This window comes from Macrotis lagotis, chromosome 3, assembly GCF_037893015.1.
Source record: "Macrotis lagotis isolate mMagLag1 chromosome 3, bilby.v1.9.chrom.fasta, whole genome shotgun sequence".
Lineage (NCBI taxonomy): Eukaryota > Metazoa > Chordata > Mammalia > Peramelemorphia > Peramelidae > Macrotis > Macrotis lagotis.
In genome coordinates, this window is record NC_133660.1 from 252,554,815 (window position 1) to 252,578,753 (window position 23,939).

Here is a 23,939-nt window from a genome sequence, read left to right on the forward strand (position 1 = left end):
TAACAATAATAATACTTCCTTCCTCAAAGACTTAACAGAGAGTGAGAGTTTTTATTATGTGCAGGCTTTGTGGTAAGAAATAGGTATACAAAAAAACCTTAAAAAAGGGGGGGTGGCGTAGTGGATAAAGCATTGGCCCTGGAGTCAGGAGTACTTGGGTTCAAATCTAGTCTCAGACACTTAATAATTACCTAGCTGTGTGGCCTTGGGCAAACCACTTAACCCCATTTGCCTTACCAAAAAAAAAAAAAGAAGAGAAATAGGTATACAAATGGAAGATCAACTCTGCCCCCAAGTAGGAAATTTCTAATGAGGAAATTGGAAAGGTGGGGGAGGAGGTTGAAGAAATTCAAGGTGTTGACTGGGTAACCAATCTACCTCTTGGCAGAACATTGTTCAGAGTAAAAAAGATTATACCTATATAGAAAATTTTAAATTATGTTTAATTGAAAAGTTTATGTAACTTAGAATAATTATATTAAATATATTATTTACATATCAAGGATTCTTTATCATTATTAAAATAAAATAATACTATATGCCAATCTTGGTTTAAGATACCTTCTCATTTGTAAGAATTGGTGAGTGGAAGTTACTATATATTTTCAGGTGAATTACTACCTGAAACTGGCTATTTTTTAAATGAAAAAAGCAATTTTTTTGTGATTATATTTTAACCATAAAGAAAAGGCAAAATCAGTAGTTTGCTAAGAAATGATAAAAGATGCTTGCTTAAATGCAAACATTTTTCAAACCTATTCTGTCTCCCCTTCATTATCTCTGTTCCTCATAATTTAAGTTGCATTTCTCTTTGGAATATAACATTTCCCTACATTCAACCAAAGCATGTTAAATTCAGCATTTCTGAAATCAAACATGCCACCTTGCCACATAAAGCATCCTTTTCATTTACACTTCCATCAGTGTATAGTCTCCGGAGTTTATTCTTTTTTTTTTTTTAGGTTTTTGCTAGTCAATGGGGTTAAGTGGCTTGCCCAAGGCCACACAGCTAGGTAATTATTAAGTATCTGAGACCGGATTTGAACCCAGGTACTCCTGACTCCAAGGCCAGTGCTTTATCCACTGTGCCACCTAGCCGCCCCCCAGGAGTTTATTCTTAACTGACCTAAACTTAGTGTAACTGTTATAACCTTGTCTCCCTAGCCAAGAGAGATGGCATTGGAATCCCTTGAATTTCCTAGTTCTGATGTTGCACTTCCTAGGAGTGACCTTTGCAATTTGTTGTTTTTTGAGACCCTGTCAATCTTTTAATTGAATCTGATAGTCTAAAAGTAAGATCATTTATGACAGTGATAGGTGAATACTTGCTAGCAGCTGAGGAAAGCCATTCTGAGAGATTTTTAATTACAAACTGTCCTAAAGTTCTGTAGCTATGTGCTACTCTAGGGATTGTACTGCAAGATAGGATTCCTAGGTCGTTAGAAAGGAAAAATCTATTTCAAATGAAAGACAGGGGGGCGGAGCCAAGATGGCGACAAGAGAGGATTGTGTCTTAGGAGCTCTCTCATAAATATTTGAAACTAAGGACTCTAACTAAACTTTTGAGAGACAGAACCTACAGAGGGACCCAGTGAGGCAGTTCTCCTACTCAAGGTAACCTGGAAAAGAGCAGAAAGGCTCTGCTCCCCGGGGCGGAGGGGCTGCCCCCCAGAGGGGTGGCCCGCCAGAGTGAAAGAACTTCAGCCTCCCGGAGGCAGCCCCAGGGCGCTGGGAGCAGGGGCTCACAGAACCTGGGGGGGGGGGAGGGTTCCTGACCTACATCCTGGGGAGCACCAGGAACAAATTGGGGGAACAGTAGGGGGACCTCTGCCAGAGAGAGCATGTGAAGCCCAGCCCTCAGGGCACACAGCAAGCAGCATGGCCAAGAAGTCCAGATCCAGGAAACAGAAGCAGGCAGCCATAAGCAGGAGACACCCCCCGCCCCGGGCATGAGCCCATTGAAGCTAGGGAAGGGAGTGAAGAGAGAGACTGCCTAGCCCTGCCCCTGGAACAGGACTCTGGGGCTCTGACCACATTCAGAGCCTGATCCCAGTCTAGGCCCCCCACAGAACAGCAGGGCTCCCCCCTCACCTCAGCCCCCTGGCAGAGGGGAGCGCATATGATCATTCACAGACCAGGAGGGAGGACAGAGCCTCATACTGAGATCCTTTTGCTAGTGCCCCAGAAGCTCAGGAAGCACCCCAAAAACAGGCTAAGGCTGGGAAAATGAGCAAGCAAAGAAACAAGAGGAACACCATTGAGAAATATTTTGCCTGTGAGCCCAAGAAGGATCAAAACACTCAGTCTGAAGATGAGGAAGCACAAGCTCCTGCAAGAGTCTTTACTCTTAAGAAAAACAGAAATTGGGCTCAGGCTATGACAGAGCTCAAAAAAAGACTTTGAAAATCAAATGAGGGAGTTAGAAGAAAAACTGGGAAAAGAAATGAGAGAGATGCAGGAAAAACATGAAAATGAAGTCAGCAGCTTAGTCAAGGAAATCCAAAAAAATGCTGAAGAAAATAGCATGTTAAATACCAGCTTAGGTCAAATGGATAAAACAGTTCAAAAAGTTATTGAGGAGAAGAATGCTTTAAAAAGCAGAATGGGCCAGATGGAAAAAGAGATCAGAAAGCTCTCTGATGAAAATACATCCTTCAGACAAAGAATAGAACTCAGGGAGATTGATGAATTTACAAAAAATCAGGACTCAATACTTCAAAATCAAAAGAATGAAAAATTAGAAGAAAATGTGAAACATCTCATTGAAAAAACAACTGATATGGAAAACAGATTTAGGAAAGATAATTTAAAAATTATTGGAATACCTGAAAGTCATGATTAGGAAAAGAGCCTTGACATCATTTTCAAAGAATTACTACAGGAAAATTGCTCTGACATCCTAGAAGCTGAGGGCAAAATAGAAATGGAGAGAATCCACAGATCCCCCCAAGAAAAAGATCCCAAAAAACCAACCCCCAGGAATATTATAGCCAAGTTCCAGAACTTCCAAGTCAAAGAGAAAATATTATAAGCAGCCAGAAGGACACAGTTCAAATATTGTGGAGCTGCAGTCAGGATATCACGGGACTTAGTAGCAACTACATTAAAAGCTTGTAGGGCTTGGAATATAATATACCAGAAGGCCAAAGAGCTTAGAATGCAGCCAAGAATCAACTACCCAGCAAAACTGAATGTCCTCTTCCAGGGAAAAAGATGAACTTTCAATGAACCAGGGGAGTTTCAAATGGCCAGAGCTGAACAGAAGGTTTGATCTTCAAATACAGATCTCGGGTGAAGCATAGAGATTGGAGGAGAAGGGGAAAATATTAGGGACTTATGATGAACTGCATGTATTCCCGTATAGAAAAATGACACTGATAATACTCATATGAACCTTCTCAATTAACAGAGCAGGTAGAAGGAGCTTTTACAGTTGAAGCACAGGAGAAAGCTGATTTTGAAGATAAAATATGGTGTAAAAATGGAAGCAACAGAAAAAAGGGAAATGTAATGGGAGAAAGAAAAAGGAGAGGGGGTATAGGCCAAGATATTTCATATAATAAGATTTTTCTTTATTACAATGAACTATTGCAAATGATATGGAAGGGGTGAAGACAAGACGGAGTGAGGGAATCTTCGCTCTCATCAGAGGTGGCTAGGAGAGGAAACAGCATATATACTCAATGGGGTATAGACATCTGGAGGAAGAAGGAAGTGGGGCAGGGGGCAGGGGGGGGATGTGAGTGATGGAGGAGAGGATGGACCATGGGGGGAGAGTGGTCAGATGTAATGCATTTTCTTTTTTATGCCTTGCAAGGGGCTGGGATTGGATGGCCTGTCTGGGACCATAGGGCTGGGTGGATGCAGAGCCTAAGGGGTGGTATGGGGGCTGGGGCCTCTTGGCCCCAGGGTCGGGGATCTGTCTGCTGCGCCACTCAGCTACCCTACAACAGAGTCAGTGAAAGGAGAGAGAAAATATAGTACATGGTAGTGGAGAAATACTAAAGGAGGGAGTTATGATCAGCAATGGCAACGGTGGAAAAATATGGAAGTAACTTTTGTGATGGACTTATAAAGAATGTGATCCACCTGCAACAGAGTTGGTGGTGTTGGAACACAGACTGAAGCACATATTATTATCATTATTATTATTATTATTATTATTATTATTATTATTATTATTATTATTGTTTGGGGGGGCTCAGGCCAAATGGGGCTGGGTGGCCTGCTTGGGGCCGCATAGCAGGGTGATCGTTGGGTGTCTGAGGCCAGATTTGTACCTGGGTGCTCCTGGATCAACGGCCAGTGCTCTGTCTGCCACCCAGCTGCCCCTACTATTATTATTTTTATTTTATTTTAGGTCTTTTTTTTTTTTTTTTGGCTTTATACAGGGCAGTGGGGTTGGAGTGACTTCCATGTCACACAGCTGGGTGATAGTTGACCCAACATGGGCTCAGGTGCTCCTGGCTCCAGGGTTGGTGCTCCATCCACTGCGCCACCTGACCATACCTACAATTATTACTATTAATTTTTATTTTAATTTAAATTTTTTTCTCTACCCTTTACTATATCGCTCAAGTGAGTCTATATTTTTGGGGGGGAGGAGGTATTTTGTTTACTCTTAAACAAGAATATTTTATTAATGTATAAAAAACAGTTTGTACAAAATGATAATAAATATTTTAAAAAATGAAAGACAAACAGTGATAGGTGACAGTCAACAAAACATTTATTAATATTACTTTTATCTCCACTATACTGTGATGAGAAACTTAGGTTTATAGGAGAATAAGGCACAAACATGGATAAGTATAGTGTCTAAAATTACATTAAAATTCCACTGAAGAGTTTTGATACAAAGTACTCTGTGAGCTCAGGATATCATGGAAGGCTTCCTGGAGGATTTGGTAATGAAGTGGGCTCAAAAGAGTTGGTAACAGTCTATCAAGCAAAGATGGAGATGAAAGGCATTCGAAAGACCAGCCATGGTGGATGAGCAAAAAGCAATAGAGTCCGCTTCTACCACATGAGTATATATCAGCAGAGCTCTGAGAAAAGCATCATACAGAAGAGGACTAAAAAGTCCAAGAAGAAAATACACAAAGAGTTCTTTTTCCATTCCAGAAAACCAGAGCAGGAGTTAGCAAGGCTCTGACCTCAGAGCTGAGTTGTAGAAGAATATGAACAAAAAAGACTCACAATAAAGAGTTTGGCCACAAGCTCACCTGAAATTAAGTAATAAAGTAAGAGTTTTAAAATATTAAGAATAATACTGTAAATTAGACCAGCCAAAAAACACATCAGGAAAGTACTGGAGGAAAAACTTGGAGGGAGAATTAACAACTTAGGACAGCACCTTCTACAGGTAATAAACTTCCTGAAAATTAGAATGAGCTAATCCATTAAGACAAGTTCCTTCCTTCAAAGAACTCACAGTCTAATAGGAGAGACATCATCCAAACACCTATGTACAAACACAATAGAGTATAAACTGGAGATAATGGACAGAGAACAAGCACTAGCATTAAGAGGAACCAAAAGAGGTTCTTGGAATGAAATTTAGAAAAGTTAGATATTTTCTGGTGAAAATTGAATTTTTTTTCTCAGCTGTATATGGCATCTTCTCAATATGTGAAATTTTTAGGGCATACAAACTTCACAACCAAATGTAGAAAAGGAAAAATATTAAATACATAATTTTCATATCATGATACAATAAAAATATTATTTTTAATAAAGAGCCTTGGAGATATAAATTAAGAATTAATTGGAAACTAAATTATTTAATCCTAAAGAATGTGTCAAAGACCAAATCATAGAAACAAGAAGCAGGTTCATTAAAGAGAAAGACAATGATGACACAATAAACCAAAATTTATGGGATATAACCCAAGCAGTACTTAGGGTAAAATTATATCTTTAAATACTTACATCAATAAACTAGAGAAAAAGAGCAGACCTATGGATTCCAGTATACAACTAAAAAGAAAAATTAGAAAAAGAACAAATTAAAAATCATCAAGTAACGCAAGATTGGAAATCCTAAAAATCAAAGGAGAGATTTATAGATCAATAAAATTGAAAGTAAGAAAACCATTGAACTAATAAATAAAAATAAGAACTGGTTAAGAGGGAAAACAATAGAGAAATTATTGGTTAAGTTGATTAAAAAGAAAACCAAATTATACAAGTATCAAAAATGAAAAAGTTGAATTCACCACCAATGAAGATGAAATTGAGGCAATTAATAGGAGCTGGGTTTTTTGCCCAATAAATCTAACAGCTTAAGTAAAATAAGATGAAGATTCAGAAAAAATATAAATTGCTCAGATTAACAGAAGATGAAATATAATACTTAAAAAATGTTAGAAATAGAAATTAAGCAAGAGATAAATAAGTTCTCTTAAGAAAAATTCCTATGGCCATATGGATTCACAAGACTTTATTTTTTTAGCTTTTGTTTTGTTTTGTTTTGTTTTTTTGCAAGGCAAATGGGGTTAAGTGGCTTGGCCAAGGCCACATAGCTAAGTAATTATCATGTCTGAGGTCAGATTTGAACTCAGGTCCTCCTGACTCCAGGGCTAGTGCTCTATCCACTGTGCCACCTATCCACCCCTCACAAGAGATTTCTACCATACATTTAAAGAACAATTAATTTCAATTCTATATAAATTATTTGAAAAAATGATAAAGAAGGAATTCTACTAAATTCCTTCTATACCTAAACTGGAAGAGTAAAAATAACGAAAGAAAGACTAATTTCTCTGATAAATATTGATGCTAAAATTTTTAGCTAAAATATTAACTAACAGATTTTAGGTTATATTACAAGGCTTATCCATTATGACTAGGTGGAATTTATACCAGGAATGCAGGATTGGTTCAATATTAGGAAATTTATTTTAATTAACCATATCAAAAACAAAAGCCAAGAAAAATCATAGGATTGTCTTTATAGATGCAGAAAAAGCCTTTGACAAAATACAACACTCATTCCTACTAAAAACTCAAAAAAAAGAAAAATAAGTGGAACTTTCTATAAAATTATAAGTAGTATCTCTCTAGAAGTTATCAGTCAGTATTATCTGTAATGGGGATAAGCTATAAGTAAACTCAGGAGTAAAACAAGAATGTCCATTATTATCATTTTTATAATGTTAACTATAGAAATGATAAGAAAAATAATTTAAAGGTATTATAATAGTCATTGAAGAAATTACCATTCTTTGCAGATGATATGATTCCTAGAGAATCCTTGAGAATCAATCAAAAAACTAATTGAAACAAATAATTTCAGCAGTGTTGCAGAATATAAAATAAGCCCACATATAGCATTAAATTAACATTTCCATCTTCCAGCAAGAAGAGATATGGAAATATTATGAATTATTGAGAAAGGCACCATTTAACTATGTTTCTAAGTTACTTGCTAATCACCAAATACAATAGGTTTTTTGGTAATACTTCACAGATTTTGAGTAGCAATTGACAATTGGGACCTTTTGATAGACTCTCTGCCCTTTCATTTTCATTCCCCTGAATACTCATGGTTCTCCTTCCTCTTTGACTTTTCTTCTTTGTCTCCTTTGTCAGCTCCTTTTCTAATTCTCTCATTGAATACCTTCTTTGAGGAGTTCTTCCTTGTTCCTCTTTTTTCTTTCTTGATGATCTTATTGATATACAGAGCATTCTATACTTCCAGTTCTTCCCTCTTCTCTGAGTAATGAAATTTTATTTCCAGATTCTTCCTGAACATTTGTTCCTGATTACTAGGATGTCAGACTCTTGGGAAAATGCTAAGTTCAATTTTGGAAATATAGATATGCATCATTTCTCAATTTCTTTTGTAAACACTAATCTGACTCCTCTATTCACCTAACTTCAAGTTCTCGGTATTTTTGATTCCTTTTCCTTCTTCCCTATGCTCCTCCATCCAATTTTCTATGTCCTATTGACTCTTTGAAATAATATGTGTGTATATCTCTTATTTTCTGTATTCCTCAATCAGTCAATAAATTCAGGACCAACTGTGGAACAGGCACTATGCTAGGTGTTGGGGACACATATCTAAAAGTAAGACAGTCCTTGTCCTCAAGATTTAACAATTGGTTGTCTCAGGAAATTCCTCTTGAAGGAAGTGACACTAGAGCTGAGCCTTGAAAGAAGCTAGAGTTTCCCAAAAAGCAAAGGTGAGAAAGAATATTCCAAGCATTATATATTAGGATATAGCAGTAGTATCCTAATTTGACTTTGTGGGAGGCAGTTACTTTAGGTCATTTATATCTGGATTCTCTTTCTATTCTTGTGTGTATGAGACATTGGCCATTATCATACGCAAGACTAGGGATACAGATTCATCTCTAGCATTACAGATTGTTGACCTTTTCTGTAGGTGACTAAATATAATAGTGATTTTTACCTTTCTTAGGAAGTTACAGAAATAGCTTTTCTTTAAATGCATAGTTTTCCTCTAAATTAAGTATATGTTAAATCTTATAGAATTGGCAAATATATTTGGTTGGTTTTAAGTGATTTTATTTTATGTTATAGGACTATTCTTCTACAGTGTCAAAATTCAAAGACAATGCATTTATTGATAATAAAAAGTATTTTGCTTATATTTAACACCTTTTGAAACCCAGACATGGATGGATCCCTAAAGGGATACCTATAATAGAGTGAAGAGCACTGGACTCAAAAACGGGAAATTAAACTTATGACCAGCTTCTTCATTTACTAGCCATGTCTCCAAGGGCAAGTCCTGTATTTTCTGAGCCTCGGTTTGCCTCTTCGATGTGATATATAAGTCCCCCCTCTCTCCCCCTCTCCAAAAAAAATTGTCTCCAAACTATCCTCCTAAATTTAATTCACATTATTCTCTATACTATGTAATTCAGTGGAAATAGAAAATTCACTTTTTCCTGAATTCAACATCTTTTCCTGTCTCTCTGGAATTCATACTCTCATCTCTACTTGTCAGAATCTTTATTTTCCTTGACTGCTCAAGTGAGAAGCCACTTTTTCCAAAAACATTTCCCAGATTCCTCCAGTAAGAATATACCCTGTATTTTCAAATTTATATAAAACTCTCTTTTGCCTACTTCACACTTTACTTGATGTCATATATACATATTGTGGTTCCTTTTTTCTTTTTCTTCTTGATGTCTGTTTATGTTGTTCAAGTGACCCTGGGTTCTAAAAGGCAATGCTAGCATAGTGTAGGCTTTATCAGGTTCTGTCATGTTCTATCAAGCTTCAGTAGGGCCTTAAGAACAGCAGTGCAGACTATCTTAACACCAATAACCTTATTTGTGATTTCTTTTTTGCCATATGAAACAATACAAAATGGTCCTCTGCCCTGCACAATTCTCTTCTCTAGTAATGGTGAATGAAAAACTGTGAATATATTTTCATTTTAATGTTGGTACTTTAAAAATGAAGTCCTTGCCCAGTGATCAGTGAAAGGACATATGACTTGAGCAACTATATCCTATCAATCTTGATTTTCTTGCTATCATTGAAATAAGAAGGAAGTTGTGAATAAGTGAAAAGAAAGGTCATAAATCCTCCTTGGACTTTAAATAAGGGAGTTGAGAAGAAATAATTCTACAAACTGGAGATGGTTCTCCATATTAAATCAGCATACTTTCAGTTGAAAGATGAAAACTAATGATGATGATGAGAAATGTGGGAAAGCATGTTTCCAGAAAAAGAAATGGGAAAGACTAAAGACTTAAAGGGCACAGAAGGCCATGAACACTTTCATTGAGAAAAGCATTGGTAGATGCTTATGAATTAAGTTGTTAAACATGATTAGCACTCAAATAGATTATATTTTAACAAGTCCAAAAAGACATTCTTTTTATCATTCATTTATTTCTGAATCAGTTATCATTCAGTTATTTCTGAATCAGCTCTTGGTATACAGTAAGGTCCCTGACTTGTGAGGACAAGAATTAGAATTAGTAAAAAGGAATAAAGATATTCATGAGAAAAACTAATCCTGTACAATTGAGTTAACTCTATCGTAAATGATTTACATTAGCAGTGAGAACTGGTGTACAGATATCAGAAATGACATTGATATCAATCACATTAACTTTATATAGAATTTTAATCTTATAACAAAAAAACTCAGGAAACATCTTAGTCTATTTTCTGTTGAAAGCAGAAAGAGATGGTAGGTAAAATCAAGAATGGTTGTTTACAAAATCTTAAAAAAAAGAAGAATGAAGGGCAGTAATGAGCAGTATCATTTAATGAAGCAGGAAAAAAGTACCAGATTGGACCAAGACTGCATAAAGGAGATTATGTGCCTCAGGAGTAAATGTATCCCTCAATATATCTAAAGCAGAGAAGGATAAAGGCAGAAGAACATTCCTGAACCTTATTGATACCAAGAATGGTGAAGAAAATATTAAAAACTATCAGTTTAAATGCCTGCTGTCCTACCTATACAAAATCTTGACATGACTGGTTTTTATACAAAGTCACATAATCCTTAATGAGAGTTATTAGTACAGAACAAGTACATTTTCACAAGAAATATTTTCAATTGTATCATACCTTTGCCTGGAGCAATACAGGCCACAGCTCACACTACCTAAGATATCCTTTCCAGAGAAAAAGCAGGTGGAACTGCACCTGACATAGACAGCATTGAGGGTTTTGAGCAGTGGAAAGCTTGGCATAGTCTGAAGCATACACTAGACTTGGGCAGAGCACATTTCCACAGGTCAGAGAAAAGATTATATATATGACCCTATGGTCTATACTTGTATGCAGAAAAATCCCAAAAGCTGGCCAGCTGAGGGAATGGAGAGGATTCCTCCTCTCACCCAACACACTGCAGGGAACTCTACACAACTTAAGAGAACTTTATGTCTTTCATTGAACCAGAAATTCCATCTACTCAGTCTGTAGCACTGTTTCTTCCCACCAATACTAGCACCCTCACACAACTCAGCCTTGTGTGCTGGTACTGATAGAAAGGATCAAATTCCTGACAGGAAATAGTGATAGGAACTAAGCACACTTTGTTTCCTCCCTCAGACTGTGAATTCTTTGAAAGTAAGGATAATGTTTTTGCCTTTCTTTGTATTCCTGAATAGAGAAGGAAAAGAAAAGTCTTTTGCTGAGTTAGGATTTGAACTGGAAGCCAGACTTAGAAAATCTATAGTTAAAATCACTGTTTATAGATACTTTCCCACAACTCTGCAACTGTCAGAGATTACCATAGTTAAAGAAGACATCACTGAGTGGTCAATCTACTGGGGTTAATTTTTGTTTATAAACTTAGCTAGTTCATTTTGTACTATATGAGAATCATATTTTACAGAAATCTCTGAGGAATAAAATGACAAATGATAATAATTTAAATGTTATAGTTCTGGTTATCATTGCTATCTTGGGTTACTTCTATTTTAGTGCACATTATGAATGCATCTATTAACTAAAAGAATATGTAATTTAAAATTGTACCCTTTACATTGATTTTAATTGAGACTTTAATGTTCTAGTTCTAGAGAACTTAGAATCATGAATGAGGGTAGTGTAGATTTTTTCAATAGTTTAGATAGTGAAGATGTTCTTGATAACTGAGGGAAATATTTTAAATCCCAAAAATGTGAATTGTTACTGGGAAGCAATTGTTAGTTATCACAATATCTGGAGAATTAGAATCACTTTGTTTTTTTAAGTATTGAGAATAAGAATATTTGTATTTGACCACACTAATTCATTAGATAATTTTCAGGAGCCATTTACATATAGTAAGGAGATAAGTAAATTGTAATTGATTGATAAAATCATTTCTATAAAAATTGAAATAACTACTTTGGTTGCATTTTTAAAAAGTTAACATTGTATAATCTACCATTACATTTATGAATAATATCTATAGAGATTCAAATACTTGATGGGATTGTGTTATCATTGATTCAGGTTGTTCCCCACAATGATCCAGATCACTTCCATCCATGCCATTTTTCCTGTGTGACTCTTGGCCATGTTCTTCTACAAATTTGCCTCAGGAAATCTGTCAAATATGCAGGCCTTCCTTGCTTTCTCCTAAGATCAAAAGGGTGCCCTTAAAGCACTCTAGCTGTCTACCTAAGTTTTTTTTAATTTAAATTTTATTTTTTTTCCCAATTACTTAAGAGTTTTCAGAACTCATTTTTTGTAAGATTTTGAGTTCCACATTTTTCTACCTCCCTCATTTCCCTTCTCTCTCCCCATGTCAGCAAGTAATCTGATATAGGTTATAGATGTAAAATCAAGCTTAGCATATTTACATATTAGTCATGTGGTGAAAGAAGACTCAGAACAAAAGAGAAAAAAGGAGAAAAAAACAAATTTTAAAAAAGCAAAAATAGTATGCTTTGGTCTACATTCAAATTTTCTCTAGATGTGGATGGCATTTTTTATCACAAGTCTTTTAGCATTGTGTTTGATCATTGAACTGCTGAGAGGAGCTAAGTTCATCATAGTTGATTATCATGCATTGTTACTGTTAATGTATACAGTGTTCTCCTGGTTCTACTCATTTCACTCAGCATCAGTTTAAGACTTTCCATGTTTTTCTGAAATCCATCTGCTCATGATTTCTTACAGAACAATAGTATTCCATCACATTCACAATTTATGCCACAATTTATTTAGCCATTCCCCAATTGATGGGTATCCCCTCAATTTCCATTTTTTTGTTACTAAAAGTCTACTATATAAATAATTTTGTACATGTGTTTCTCCCACCCCCCTTTTTTTACAGTCTCTTCAGGATACAGACCCTAGGGTATGCACAGTTTTATAGTCCTTTGGGCATAGTTCAAAATTGCCTTCCAGAATAGTTGAATCAATCTAAAACTCAACCAACTGTGCATTCTCACATCCTCTCCAATATTTATCTTTTTCCTTTTTTGTCATATTAGCCAATTAGATAGGTATGAGGTGGCACTTCAGAGTTTTAATTTAATTTCTCTAATCAATAATAATTTAGAGCATTTTTTCATATGATTATAGATACCACATTTCCCCATGTATAAGATGCATCCTTTTTCAAAAAATTTGGTGTCTAAAATATGGGAGCATCTTATACAGTGGTTGTAGATTTTTTTACTTGCATTTCCCATTTTTTTGCACTTGGTGTCTGCGCTCATTGTTTTGTATTTGTTACTGTATATTAGGTCACATTTTGCCACATTCTGTGCAGAAATGGCACAGAAAAGATTTTAATCCAGTGCTGAATTCAAGTTCAAAGTGATCCAATTTGCAAAAAGTGAATGGGAATTGTTTGGTCCCCTCTAACTGAGAAAACAATCCAAGACTGACCCCAGGAAGAAGAAACTCAACTGAAAAACACCATGTCAGAAGACCATGAGAGTCAAGGCAGCCAAATGGGCTGATTTAGAGAGGGAATTGAAAAGATAGATTGAAGAGCAGAGGGCCATTGGAATTCCTGTATCACTAAGATGGTTCAGCAGGAGGCCAGAAGAATTGCTAATGAAAAAGAATCTACTTATTTCAAAGGACACAATTGGTGCTTCAGGTTCATGAAACAGAATGGACTAAGTGTGCATTCATGCACCATACTTGCCCAAAAGATGCCTAAAAGTTATGAGCAGAAGTCCTTGAATTTTATGATGAATAAAACTTGAGTTCAGTAACCTTATTTAATACATTTTTTTTTAATTTTGGGCCCCAAAATTAAGGTATGTCTCATACATGGGGGAAACATGCTAGTTTTAGTTTCTTCATTTGAAAACTGCCTATTCATACCCTTTGACCATTTATCAGTTGGGGCATGACTTGTATTCTTATAGATTTGACTCTGTTCTCTATGTATTTTAGAAATGAGTCCTGTATCAGAAGCACTAGTTGTGAAAATTATTTCCCAGCTTTCTGCAGATCCTTCTAATCTTGGTTACATTAATTTTATTTATGCAAAACTTTTTAAATTTAATGTAATGGAAATTGTCTGTTTTGTATTTTATTGTATTTACTCTTGGTCATAAACTCCTTCCCTCTCCATAGATAGATGAACTATTTCTTGTTCTCCTAATTGGCTTGTGGTATCACCCTTTATTGTGTAAGTTATATGCCCATTTTGACCTTATCTTTGAATCAGATGTGAGATGTGGGTCAATGCCTAGTTTCTGTAGTAGTATTTTCCAATTTTCTCAGCAATTTTTGTCAAATATTAAGTTCTTTGCCCAGAAGCTAAAGTCTTTGGGTTTACCAAAAAGTAGAATACTGTAGTCATTACTGTTCTTTTGTGCTTAATCTATTCCACTGATCCATCCCTCTGTTTCTTAGCCAGTATCAGACTTGTCTCTTTTAGTTTTTTCAAGGCAATGGAGTTAAGTGGCTTGCCCAAGGCCACACAGCTAGGCAATTATTAAGTGTCTGAAGCCGGATTTGAACTCAGGTACTCCTAATTCCAGGGCCGGTGCTCTATCCACTGTGCCACCTAGCTGTCCTACACTTGTCTTGATGACTACTACTTTATAATAATAGTTTTAGATCTGGTGTGATTAGGTAACTTCTTTTATATTTTTTTCCATTGATTCTTTTGATATTCTTGACCTTATGTTCCTCCAGATGAATTTTTTTACTATTTTTTCTAACTTTATAAAATAAGTTTTTGTAAGATTATTATGGCACTGAATAATTTAATTTAGGTAGAATTGTCATTTTTTAAAATATTAGCTCAATCCACTCATGAGTAATTGACATTTTTCCAGTTATTTTGTTATTCTTATAGATTTAGGGTTTGTCTTATCTGGTAGACTCCCAAGTATTTTATATTGTCTATAGTTCCTTTAAAAGGAATTTCTCTTTCTCTCTCTTGCTGCTGCTAGGCTTTGTTAGTAACATGTAAAATTACTAATGATTTATGTGGGTTTATTTTATATTCTACAACTTTGCTAAAGTTGTCAATTGTTTCAAGTATTTTTCTAGTTGATTTTTCTAGGATTCTTTACATCATGTCATCTGCAAAGAGTGAAAGTTTTATTTCCACATTGTCTATTCTAATTCCTTAAGTTTCTTTTTCTTATTGCTAAAGCTAACATTTATAATACAGTACTGAATAATTGTGGTGATTATGGACATTCTTATTTCTCTCCTGATCTTATTGGTAATACTTTATTTTATCCCTGTTATAGATAATGCTTGCTTAGAAGTTAGATACTACTTATGATTTTAAGGAAAATTCCATTTATTCCAATGTTTTCTAGTGTTTTTGATAGGAATAGTTACTGTATTTTGTCAAAAGCTTTTTTAAAGCTTTTGAAATGGAGTGGAAGAGAAGAAGGTAAGGAGAAGTGAGTGACCCTTTACTCTCATCGGAAGTGACTGAGAGGAAAACATACACACTCAATAGGGTATAAAAATCTATATTAGCTCAGAGGAAAAAAGGAAAGGAAGGGGATAGGGAGAGGAGAAAGGATGTGTAGAGGACAGAAGAGAGGGAAGATCATGGGAGAGGGTAGTCAAATATAGTACATTTTTGAGGAGGGACAAGATGAAAGAGGTAGGAGAAACAGGATAAAGGGAAATACAGTTAGCAATAGCAACTTGTATATGGAACTCTACTACCTCCTAAGATCTAAAGATGAGTATCACACAGAGAGCAATGAAAAGGTAGACACAACACAACATATAATCAACATGGAATTGTGAAGAGCAGCAGTAAAATGTGTCATCAAGGAATTGGATGATAGGAAGCAATTTCTCTGATGGACTTATGATTTAAAAAAAAATGCTATCCATCCCATCTGAATACAGACTGAAGCACACTAAAAAAATAAAGAAGCTTTTCTCAGCATCTATTGAGATAATCAAATTTATGATAGTTTTATTATCGATATGGTCAATTAAGCTGATTGTTTTCCTAATATTTAATTAACCCTGCATTTCTGATTTAAATCCTACCTAATTGTAGTGTATTATTCTGGTGGTAAATTGCTGTAATCTCTCTGCTAATATTTAAAATTTTTTGCATCAATATTCAGTGTGGAAATTGGTCTATAGTTTTCTTTCTGTTTTTAAAGGAATTGTTTTCTTTTTCCATTTGGGTTAATTGTATTTTGAAGGTGTTTTCTTTGTTCACTTGCCCAATTCTATTTTTTTAAAGAGTTGTTTTCTTTGTCCATTTGGCCAGTTGTGTTCTTGAAGGAGTTATTTTCTTCATTCATTTCTTGTGCTTCCTTTTCCAAGCTATTGATTCTCCTTTGCCCACTTCTCATTTCTTTTTCCAATGTTTCTACTTGATTTTTAAATTTTTTGAGCTCTTCCAAGAGGACTTTTTGGGACCAATTCATATTCCCTTCTAGGGCTTATATAAAGCCTTTTTCTAATGTCCTCTTATGAGATGGTGTTTTGATCTTCCTTATTGCCATAGTAGCTTTCTTTTGTTAGGGCTTTGTTCTGTTTCTTATTCTTTTTTTTAGCTTAGTTTGAGATTTTTAAAGCTGAGCACTGCTCCTGGAGCACTGTCACAAGCATCTTGGGCTGGAGGTCAGAACCCCGCACACTGAGCCCTCAGATGCTAGCAGCTTCCCCCCTGTGCTGGAGTTGCCTGGTTTAGGTACATTGGCTGCAATTTGTTTTCTACAATGGACCTAGAGGCCTCTCTTCTGGCTTGCTGTGCCACTGGCCCGCAGAACTGGAATCTCAGGGCCACAGTTGCTGACCTGGGCTGGCCTCTGCCATACCTGCCCATGCTGGGCTACTCTCACCCTTCACCCAAATGAGACTGACCCTCCAAGGATCTGAAGCTTGGAAATTGTCTGCTCTGTCTTTTTAGAGGTTTGATTAATGTTATTTTTGAGGGGATCTGGGAGGAGCTCAGGGAGTTCCTGGCTTCTCTCCACTGTCTTGTAGTTGTTTACCATGTGAGCTGCCCATCTTTTCCTTCTGTCATACAATTCCTTGCTGACACATTTTACTGCTGCTCTTTACAATTCCACATTGATTATATTGTAGCCTGTTCATACCCATTATATCTCCCTTTCCATTGCTCTCTGTGTGATACTCATCTCTTTAGATCTTAAGAGGTAGTAGAGTTCTACATATTGCTGCCAAATGGAAGCACTGATAAAAATGTTAAAATGAAATAACTGACTTTTGCTGTATAGCAAGCTTTAAGTCAGTTAAAAGGGTTTAGCAATGTCCTCAAAGCTCTCCACCTTTTCAGTTTTGGGTCCAGATCATTTGCTATCATTACTGTCTACAGATATTCATAATCTCAGACAAGCGTGAAAATAAATTTAGATGGGAAAAATTACATTTTTATTTTCACTAACCTTTAGCTGAAATTTAGCATTTCCTCAAATTAAGAACTTTTTTCCTGATAAGATGCTCATAGATGTCACCAGATTACCAAAGGGCTCCATGACACACAGAAAGATTAAGAACTTCTGCTCTATAGCATCCATCCAAATTCACATTGAAATATGAGAAATAAACATTCTGAATTCATTAAGTTTTTTCCTGTTTGGATGGACAAATCATATTCTGAGAATTTATAGATCTGTTTTAGGACTCTCTCAATCATAGGGCTTTATATTATCTACATAATGTCATGCATTATTTACATCTACAATAAATCTATCAATACTTGATATTAATACTTATTATTGACTATTGCTTCCAGGATTGCATTAATAGAAATTTCAGTATAGAGCATCCACAGGGAATAATGGAAAGCTTTAGACTCAGATTCTCCTGACTCTACCATTGAGGATCAGTATCTCTGGGTCTGTTTCCTCATGTGTAAAAACATATATTTTGTAAAATTAATGGGTTAGATTAAATGCATTGTAAAGTCCCTATCATCTAACATTTCCTTAATTTACTTTTTTCCTCACGGTAATTTTTCTAATCCAACTGCTAAAATCCCCACTCACTCTACTCATCTCCAAGGAGAGAATGAAATCCTGATTCTTCTTGCTCCACATTCATTCCCCCTATAAAGGTATTCCTGTTGCCCTGAGGCTTTTGAGAAGCGGAAGAATTAACACAACTTCCAAGAGATCTGTGTCTCTCTGTGTATTCTGTTAATTCTCAGTGCTTCTCTGCAAGAAAATAGTTATTAAACATAGGTTTCATTCTTAAATAGTTACTCTGTGGAACCTAGGAAAAATATGGAGAAAACAAGTTGATCCTAACACCATACAACAGATACATCAAGCTAAGTTTTACTTAAAGAAAATACAGTCTCCTCTCTCTCTCATCTGACAATCAGGAATGTATCATCACTCATTTAATATTTATACCCTACTTGCGTACATGAAATAGTTTTAAGGCAATCATTTCTATAATTAAATCTTTGCCTTTTGTGTCCCAAATTTACAAAAATTTACCAAATATGTACATTTCTTTTTAATCACAAGGAATGTTTTAGATTCTGGGCTGTCCTGTGGAGATCTTAGAGAGTTAGCATTGTGGCAGAGGTATGGTGTGAAAAGAGAAATGGAAGAGGTTTTTATAGAAAAATGTTCTCTTACAAGATTTGAGTAAAGTACCATAAAACGTGTTGTGGCTGCTGATTAAAGTGGTAACTAATGAAGCAGTCATTTAAGATACAGCTTTCTCTCCCACCAGATCCCCTCTCTTGGTCCCTGCAGGATGTGATGTACACTGACCTTATCACCATCCTCCAAACTCCTCTCTTGTCCCATTTCCATAACTGGGATTTTGTCATTCCCTCTTCCTAGATTGCACTCCCTTCCTGCCCACCTCCCATCTTGAAAGACTAGCTTTTGTATGATTACATACATGAAATATCTTCCCTGATCCCTCCAACTAAGAATGATTTCTCCTCTGTGTGATCTCTTAGCACTTTATATTTTTTTCTTATGAACTTAAAATAGTTGACATCATATTATCCTTACCTCTGTTCAGGGGTTTATCATCCCTATTAGATTTTAAGCTTCTTGTGGGAGATACAATAATATAGGGTCCCTAGCACAGTTGATTATACATAATAGGTCATTAATAAATATTTATTTATCAAAGGGTAAAGGAAAGAACCAGAAAGAGAGTATCCAATCCTTGGTAATGAGTTTAAGTGTAAGGCATTCTGAAAGAGCTCCCTAGGGCAAAAGGAATGGAAAGAGCCCTGGATTTAGAATCAGAGGGTCTGGACAGGAATCCTCCTATACTGACCACTGTGGCTCAGTACTTATCCCCTCCCTGGGCCTTGTTTTCTGTCTATAAAATGAGGGAAATGAATCGGGATAGTTTTTCAGTTCCTTCTAGTTCTAAGTTCCAGGATTCTTTGATATTTGACATAGTATCAAAGGAAAGCATACCAGCAGTTTTTGGATTGGATTATCTCTGCCATAAAAAGAAAATCTCCATGCTTGATGTCATTCAAAAAAACTATTCTTAAAGCAACTCCCCCTTCTTTTTTTTTTTAAGGTTTTTGTAAGGCAATACACCACCTAGCCACCCTGCAACTCCCCCTTCTTCTTCTTCCTCTAATAAGGCTTCTGAAAATGTATGAGATTATCATCATGTTTATGAATTATTATAAACAATTATTTATAAGTATTAGAAAGTGACATTTTGTTATTTTAGCCTGTAATTCTAATTTCCCCCCCAATTTGAAGACTTTCATTTTTCAAAAGAAAATAAATGTGACTTTAAAGAACATAATACATGCAGCTGGAATAATCTATCAGATTTAATGTACAAATATGTGTAATTCCATTAATTAATCCCTTCTAAACTCTTAAAAATCAATGTAACACCTTACTTTCAAAATAAATGAAAAAAGACAATGAGGTAGGGTAGGGGAAAGCATTATTTCTATCCTTGGGAAGGATTAATGAACCTAAAAGTTTGATTGTGGTCAAGGAACTTAAAATATTTTACAAATGAGGAAACTGAGACTGAAGGTGATTAGGTGATATGTCCAGAGATGCACACTACTGACAGAAACAGGATTCAAGCTCAGGCCATCCTGATTCCACTTCCAGCACTCCATCAAGGCAGGATTTGAAACTCCAAAGTCTTTCCGCTGCACTACACACACAAAGTCTCAGAAATTTTCTAAAATTTATGCTAATATAAGCAACATCTATAAGCAAAGAATGTATCTATTGATTAGGAAAGGATGAAATTGTGATTTGGAAGTGGCATGAAATACTATTGTGTTCTAACAATATAAGGAATAAAGAGAAACATAGGAAGACTTGCATGAAATCTAAATTAATATAGAGTGAACTACAGAATCAGGAAAACAACAGGCCTTACTCCTGCAGTAATGTAAATAAAAACAACACCAAATCTTAATAAACTGGAGCAACCTCTTTGATCTGGAGAATACTAACAAAATATTCTTCTTCTCAGTTAAGAATTAAGGAATTAAGGATATGAGATTTTATAAATGTAGACAACTAGTGTTAAGTATTTGTTATAAGGAAGGAGAGGGCTGATGGAGAGGTGTTCTAAAAGGACAGGTATTGGGAGAATTGTGAAATCATTGTTGTGTGAAAATAAGAAAGTTATTAAAACAGAAAATGTTTTAAGACACATGTGATTTATCATAGTGAGTGAGTAGATTTGCTCTTCATTGTGAATATAGGGTATTGGAGGAGCATTGGATGTTTGGTCTAAGCCTGACTTTAGGAGTAAGATGTAAAAACTTTGTTTCATCTTTTAGCCTTGCATTATAAAACATTGCTTTCCTTCATGCCATTCCAAAAATGTGATTTCTGTAGTTATTATTAGTTGTTAAATTGTCTTCACTTAAGTTCTTTTAGTTTAACCTGTTTTCTTACATTTAATAAAGTTAAATATCAAGAGCTGGTAGATTTATAAAATAAGTTAAACTCTATAAAATAAAACTTGAATATTAATTACAAGATCATTCCAAGTATAATTTTTAAATGAATGCTTGGGTAACAGGGTCTTAGTAAATCAATCATTCTCAATCTTTTTCATGTTTTAATACTTGTGTAGCATCCTTCTCCCTTCATGGTCATACTCACAATTTATGTGATCATCACCCTCCCTATTCAGGGTAGACTTTCTGTTTCATAACATTACTGCTAATTTCATGACCTGGGAGTAGAGGAGAAGGAGAGGACTTAGAAAGGACCAGTGACTGGCTCAACCCATTCTTACTGTCTGCTCATCCTTACTTCTACCACCACTTTCTTCTTCTTACATTACATCTTATCTTTCTCTTTAGCTTCACTCTTAATTGTTTACTTAGACAATTCTCTTTTGTACTTCTTTCTTGGGACTTTAGTGGCTCTCCAATTTGCCTCTTTCTACTCTTGTTCTGTTGATATTATGATCTCCTTCTACAAAAATTTTACATTGGTAGTACCCATGCTTTAAGATATCTTGAGAAAGGATGTGTGCCAATTGAAGTATAATATTTTGAACCTTGTTGTTTTGCTTACTTGATATTTTAAACTTTTGAAGTTTCTGAAGTAGTTCTGTGTGTGTGTGTGTGAAATAGATTTTTGGTAAAAGTGTACATAAAAACACAATATATAATTTTAATGCATATTAAGACTTCCAGTTGAAATGTCTATTAAAACTAAATTTTATTTAATTATTCATTTAAGTTGATAGACATAATGTAATTCAACTCTCAGATAAAGTTCTATCAGCAGGAATGTAGAGGTTTATTTTAGTTATTTAGAGGGAAAGAAAAAAAAGAAGGAAAATAGTACAAATAATAAACATAATAGCTTTTCTTTAGTCTTCTGACTAATGATTAGTCCTGATGGGGTTACTTTTGATGAAATATAGATTTTGTTTTTTGTCATGGAAGAAACAAAAAAGTCACAGTGACCCTTTTTTATTAAATTTTACTAAGGTAGTGCACATATTCTTTCCAACCTAAATGTAACTTATCATTCTGTTTTATTGGTGCTTTGTCATGCTTCAAGAGAATACTCCATATACTTAACCTTTAAAATGTGGCTAAGTGGGGAGATACTAAAGATATATCTGACTTTTTTCTTTTCTTTACCAATCAAAGATTCTGTACGGCTTCCCCCCCCCCACTATTATAAAGAAACATTCAAATGTTATGTTTTCATGCAAAGAGATTAAGATAAGTTTTTACAGATTTGAAATTTTCTACTACTATGTTTAGATTTTGTTCTCCTTGTTATATTTTATCATTTGGTACAGTATGTTGATATTTACTGGATAGTATTACCTTATAAGTATTGATTCATTGATCCACAGGCCCTTCCTATGATTCTTTGATATGTTAAAATGAGTTTCTGTCCATTAATGGCACAAGAAAGGAAATGCTTTAATATTAACAGAACTATTTATGTATATGATTTGTTTCCAGAAAACAGATTCGAGCTTTGCTAGGTCAGTTTAGCCAAGCTGAAACCATGTTAATGAAAGCTGGAGTACAGCCTGGGACTGTTGATGGAGTTCTTCTAGATCTTGGGTGTTCCTCCATGCAACTTGATACTCCTGAAAGAGGTTTTTCCCTTCGAAAGGATGGCCCCTTGGACATGAGGATGGATGGTGGCAGGTGAGTATTGATAAAACACTTCTCACAACAAGAAATCAATTTCTCAACAACACTCAGAATTTAATTTCCTTTTAAGATTGCAGAATTCCCATCACACAACCAAACCTAAAACAACATACACATAATAAATCAGTTTTGGTTTTGGTTTGTTTTTTTTTTTTTTTTTTTTGCCTGCTAGAGACTTCTGTGTGTCTTAGTATTTTGGTTTTTGGTCTTTATATTTTAAGTGTTCATCTTCAAAATGAATGTTCTGAAATTTTTAAATAAAAGAAAAAAAAATTTTACTACTGTCACTTACCTAGGAATGGATTGACTTTACTGCTAAAATCTTTATCTCTACATTAGCTAAAATGAAGTTTTAGATGCATAAAAATCTCTAGTTTTATATTTCCAATGGAGTTTCTATGATGAAATTGATCCTGTTGAAATCAATTAAATGTTAGTCTTTGTTTTCAATGTAACGCTCAAGGAACTAACAGGGGGAAGCCAGTTTAAGCTCTAAGGCCCTGGAGAGAAGAGGAAAGGTTTTCCATAGTTTACCACAAGAACTGAACTAACACCAGCTCTTCCTCAAGGATGATCAGAATTCTTGAGGCACCCCTCCAGGGCTGGGGGCAGCAGAAAGCCAAGCCCAGAAAGGGGAGGCAATAAGCTCTTCTTGGCTACCCACACTGGACCAGGCATTGCACCACAGCCCTGTGAGTAGATACTCTGATTATCCTTATTTTACAGTTTAGGAAACTGAGGCCATCAGAAATTAAGTGATTTGCTAATCTCCCAGTGAGTATGTGAGGCAGTATTTGAAGGCAAGTCTTTCTGACTCCAGATTTCACCCTCTGCCCATCACACCGGATGGTGTTATTCAGGCAATCAATTGTGCCTGGTTCTTTGTGATCCCATGGACCATTCACTGTAGTGGCAGAACAGAAGGAAGTGACTTCTCAAGGGTCACATACCTAGAAGTGCTGCCCCAGCTAGCTACCTGTTTTTATCCTCAAGGTAATGTAGGGAGACACTAAAATTTCTTGTGTAGGGAAGTCATATGGCTCTTAGGATTAGGGATCTAGAGTTGGAAGTGGCTTCAGCCTGAGGCCCAAAGCCAGTCAAGTGACAGGGCGCTTTCCAGGTTTGCCAATCAGACCTGTTCCATTGGGAGCTCTTCTTATCATCTGGGTGGAGAGTTGGAAAAAGGAAAGCTTGGCTACCCCGAGAGGCCTGCAGGGAATGAGGAGAGCAGAAGCAGGACAACAATTCATGGAGTAGCAAGAGGGCTGTACAAAACTTTGAAGGCTGTGTAAACCCTGATCAATGCAGGGACTGTTCATTATTGCAGGATGACAGTAGTCTAGGCAAGAGGTAATGAGGGAGTGGAGAACTGAGGGGAGAGGTGTGTGGGGAGAATCAGCAAGACTGGACA

The 23,939-nt window shown here is 35.6% G+C and overlaps 1 protein-coding gene across 2 annotated transcripts in view; it reads left to right on the plus strand.

Moving 5' to 3' along the window:
* The window catches only part of METTL15 (methyltransferase 15, mitochondrial 12S rRNA N4-cytidine), a 215,740-nt gene that overhangs the window by 149,222 nt on the left and 42,579 nt on the right, over positions 1-23,939 (plus strand). For both annotated transcript variants that reach the window (XM_074230411.1, XM_074230412.1), the window contains exon 4: positions 22,331-22,522. In XM_074230411.1, coding sequence (XP_074086512.1) covers positions 22,331-22,522 — 192 coding nt within the window. The remainder of the gene's footprint in view (positions 1-22,330; positions 22,523-23,939) is intronic.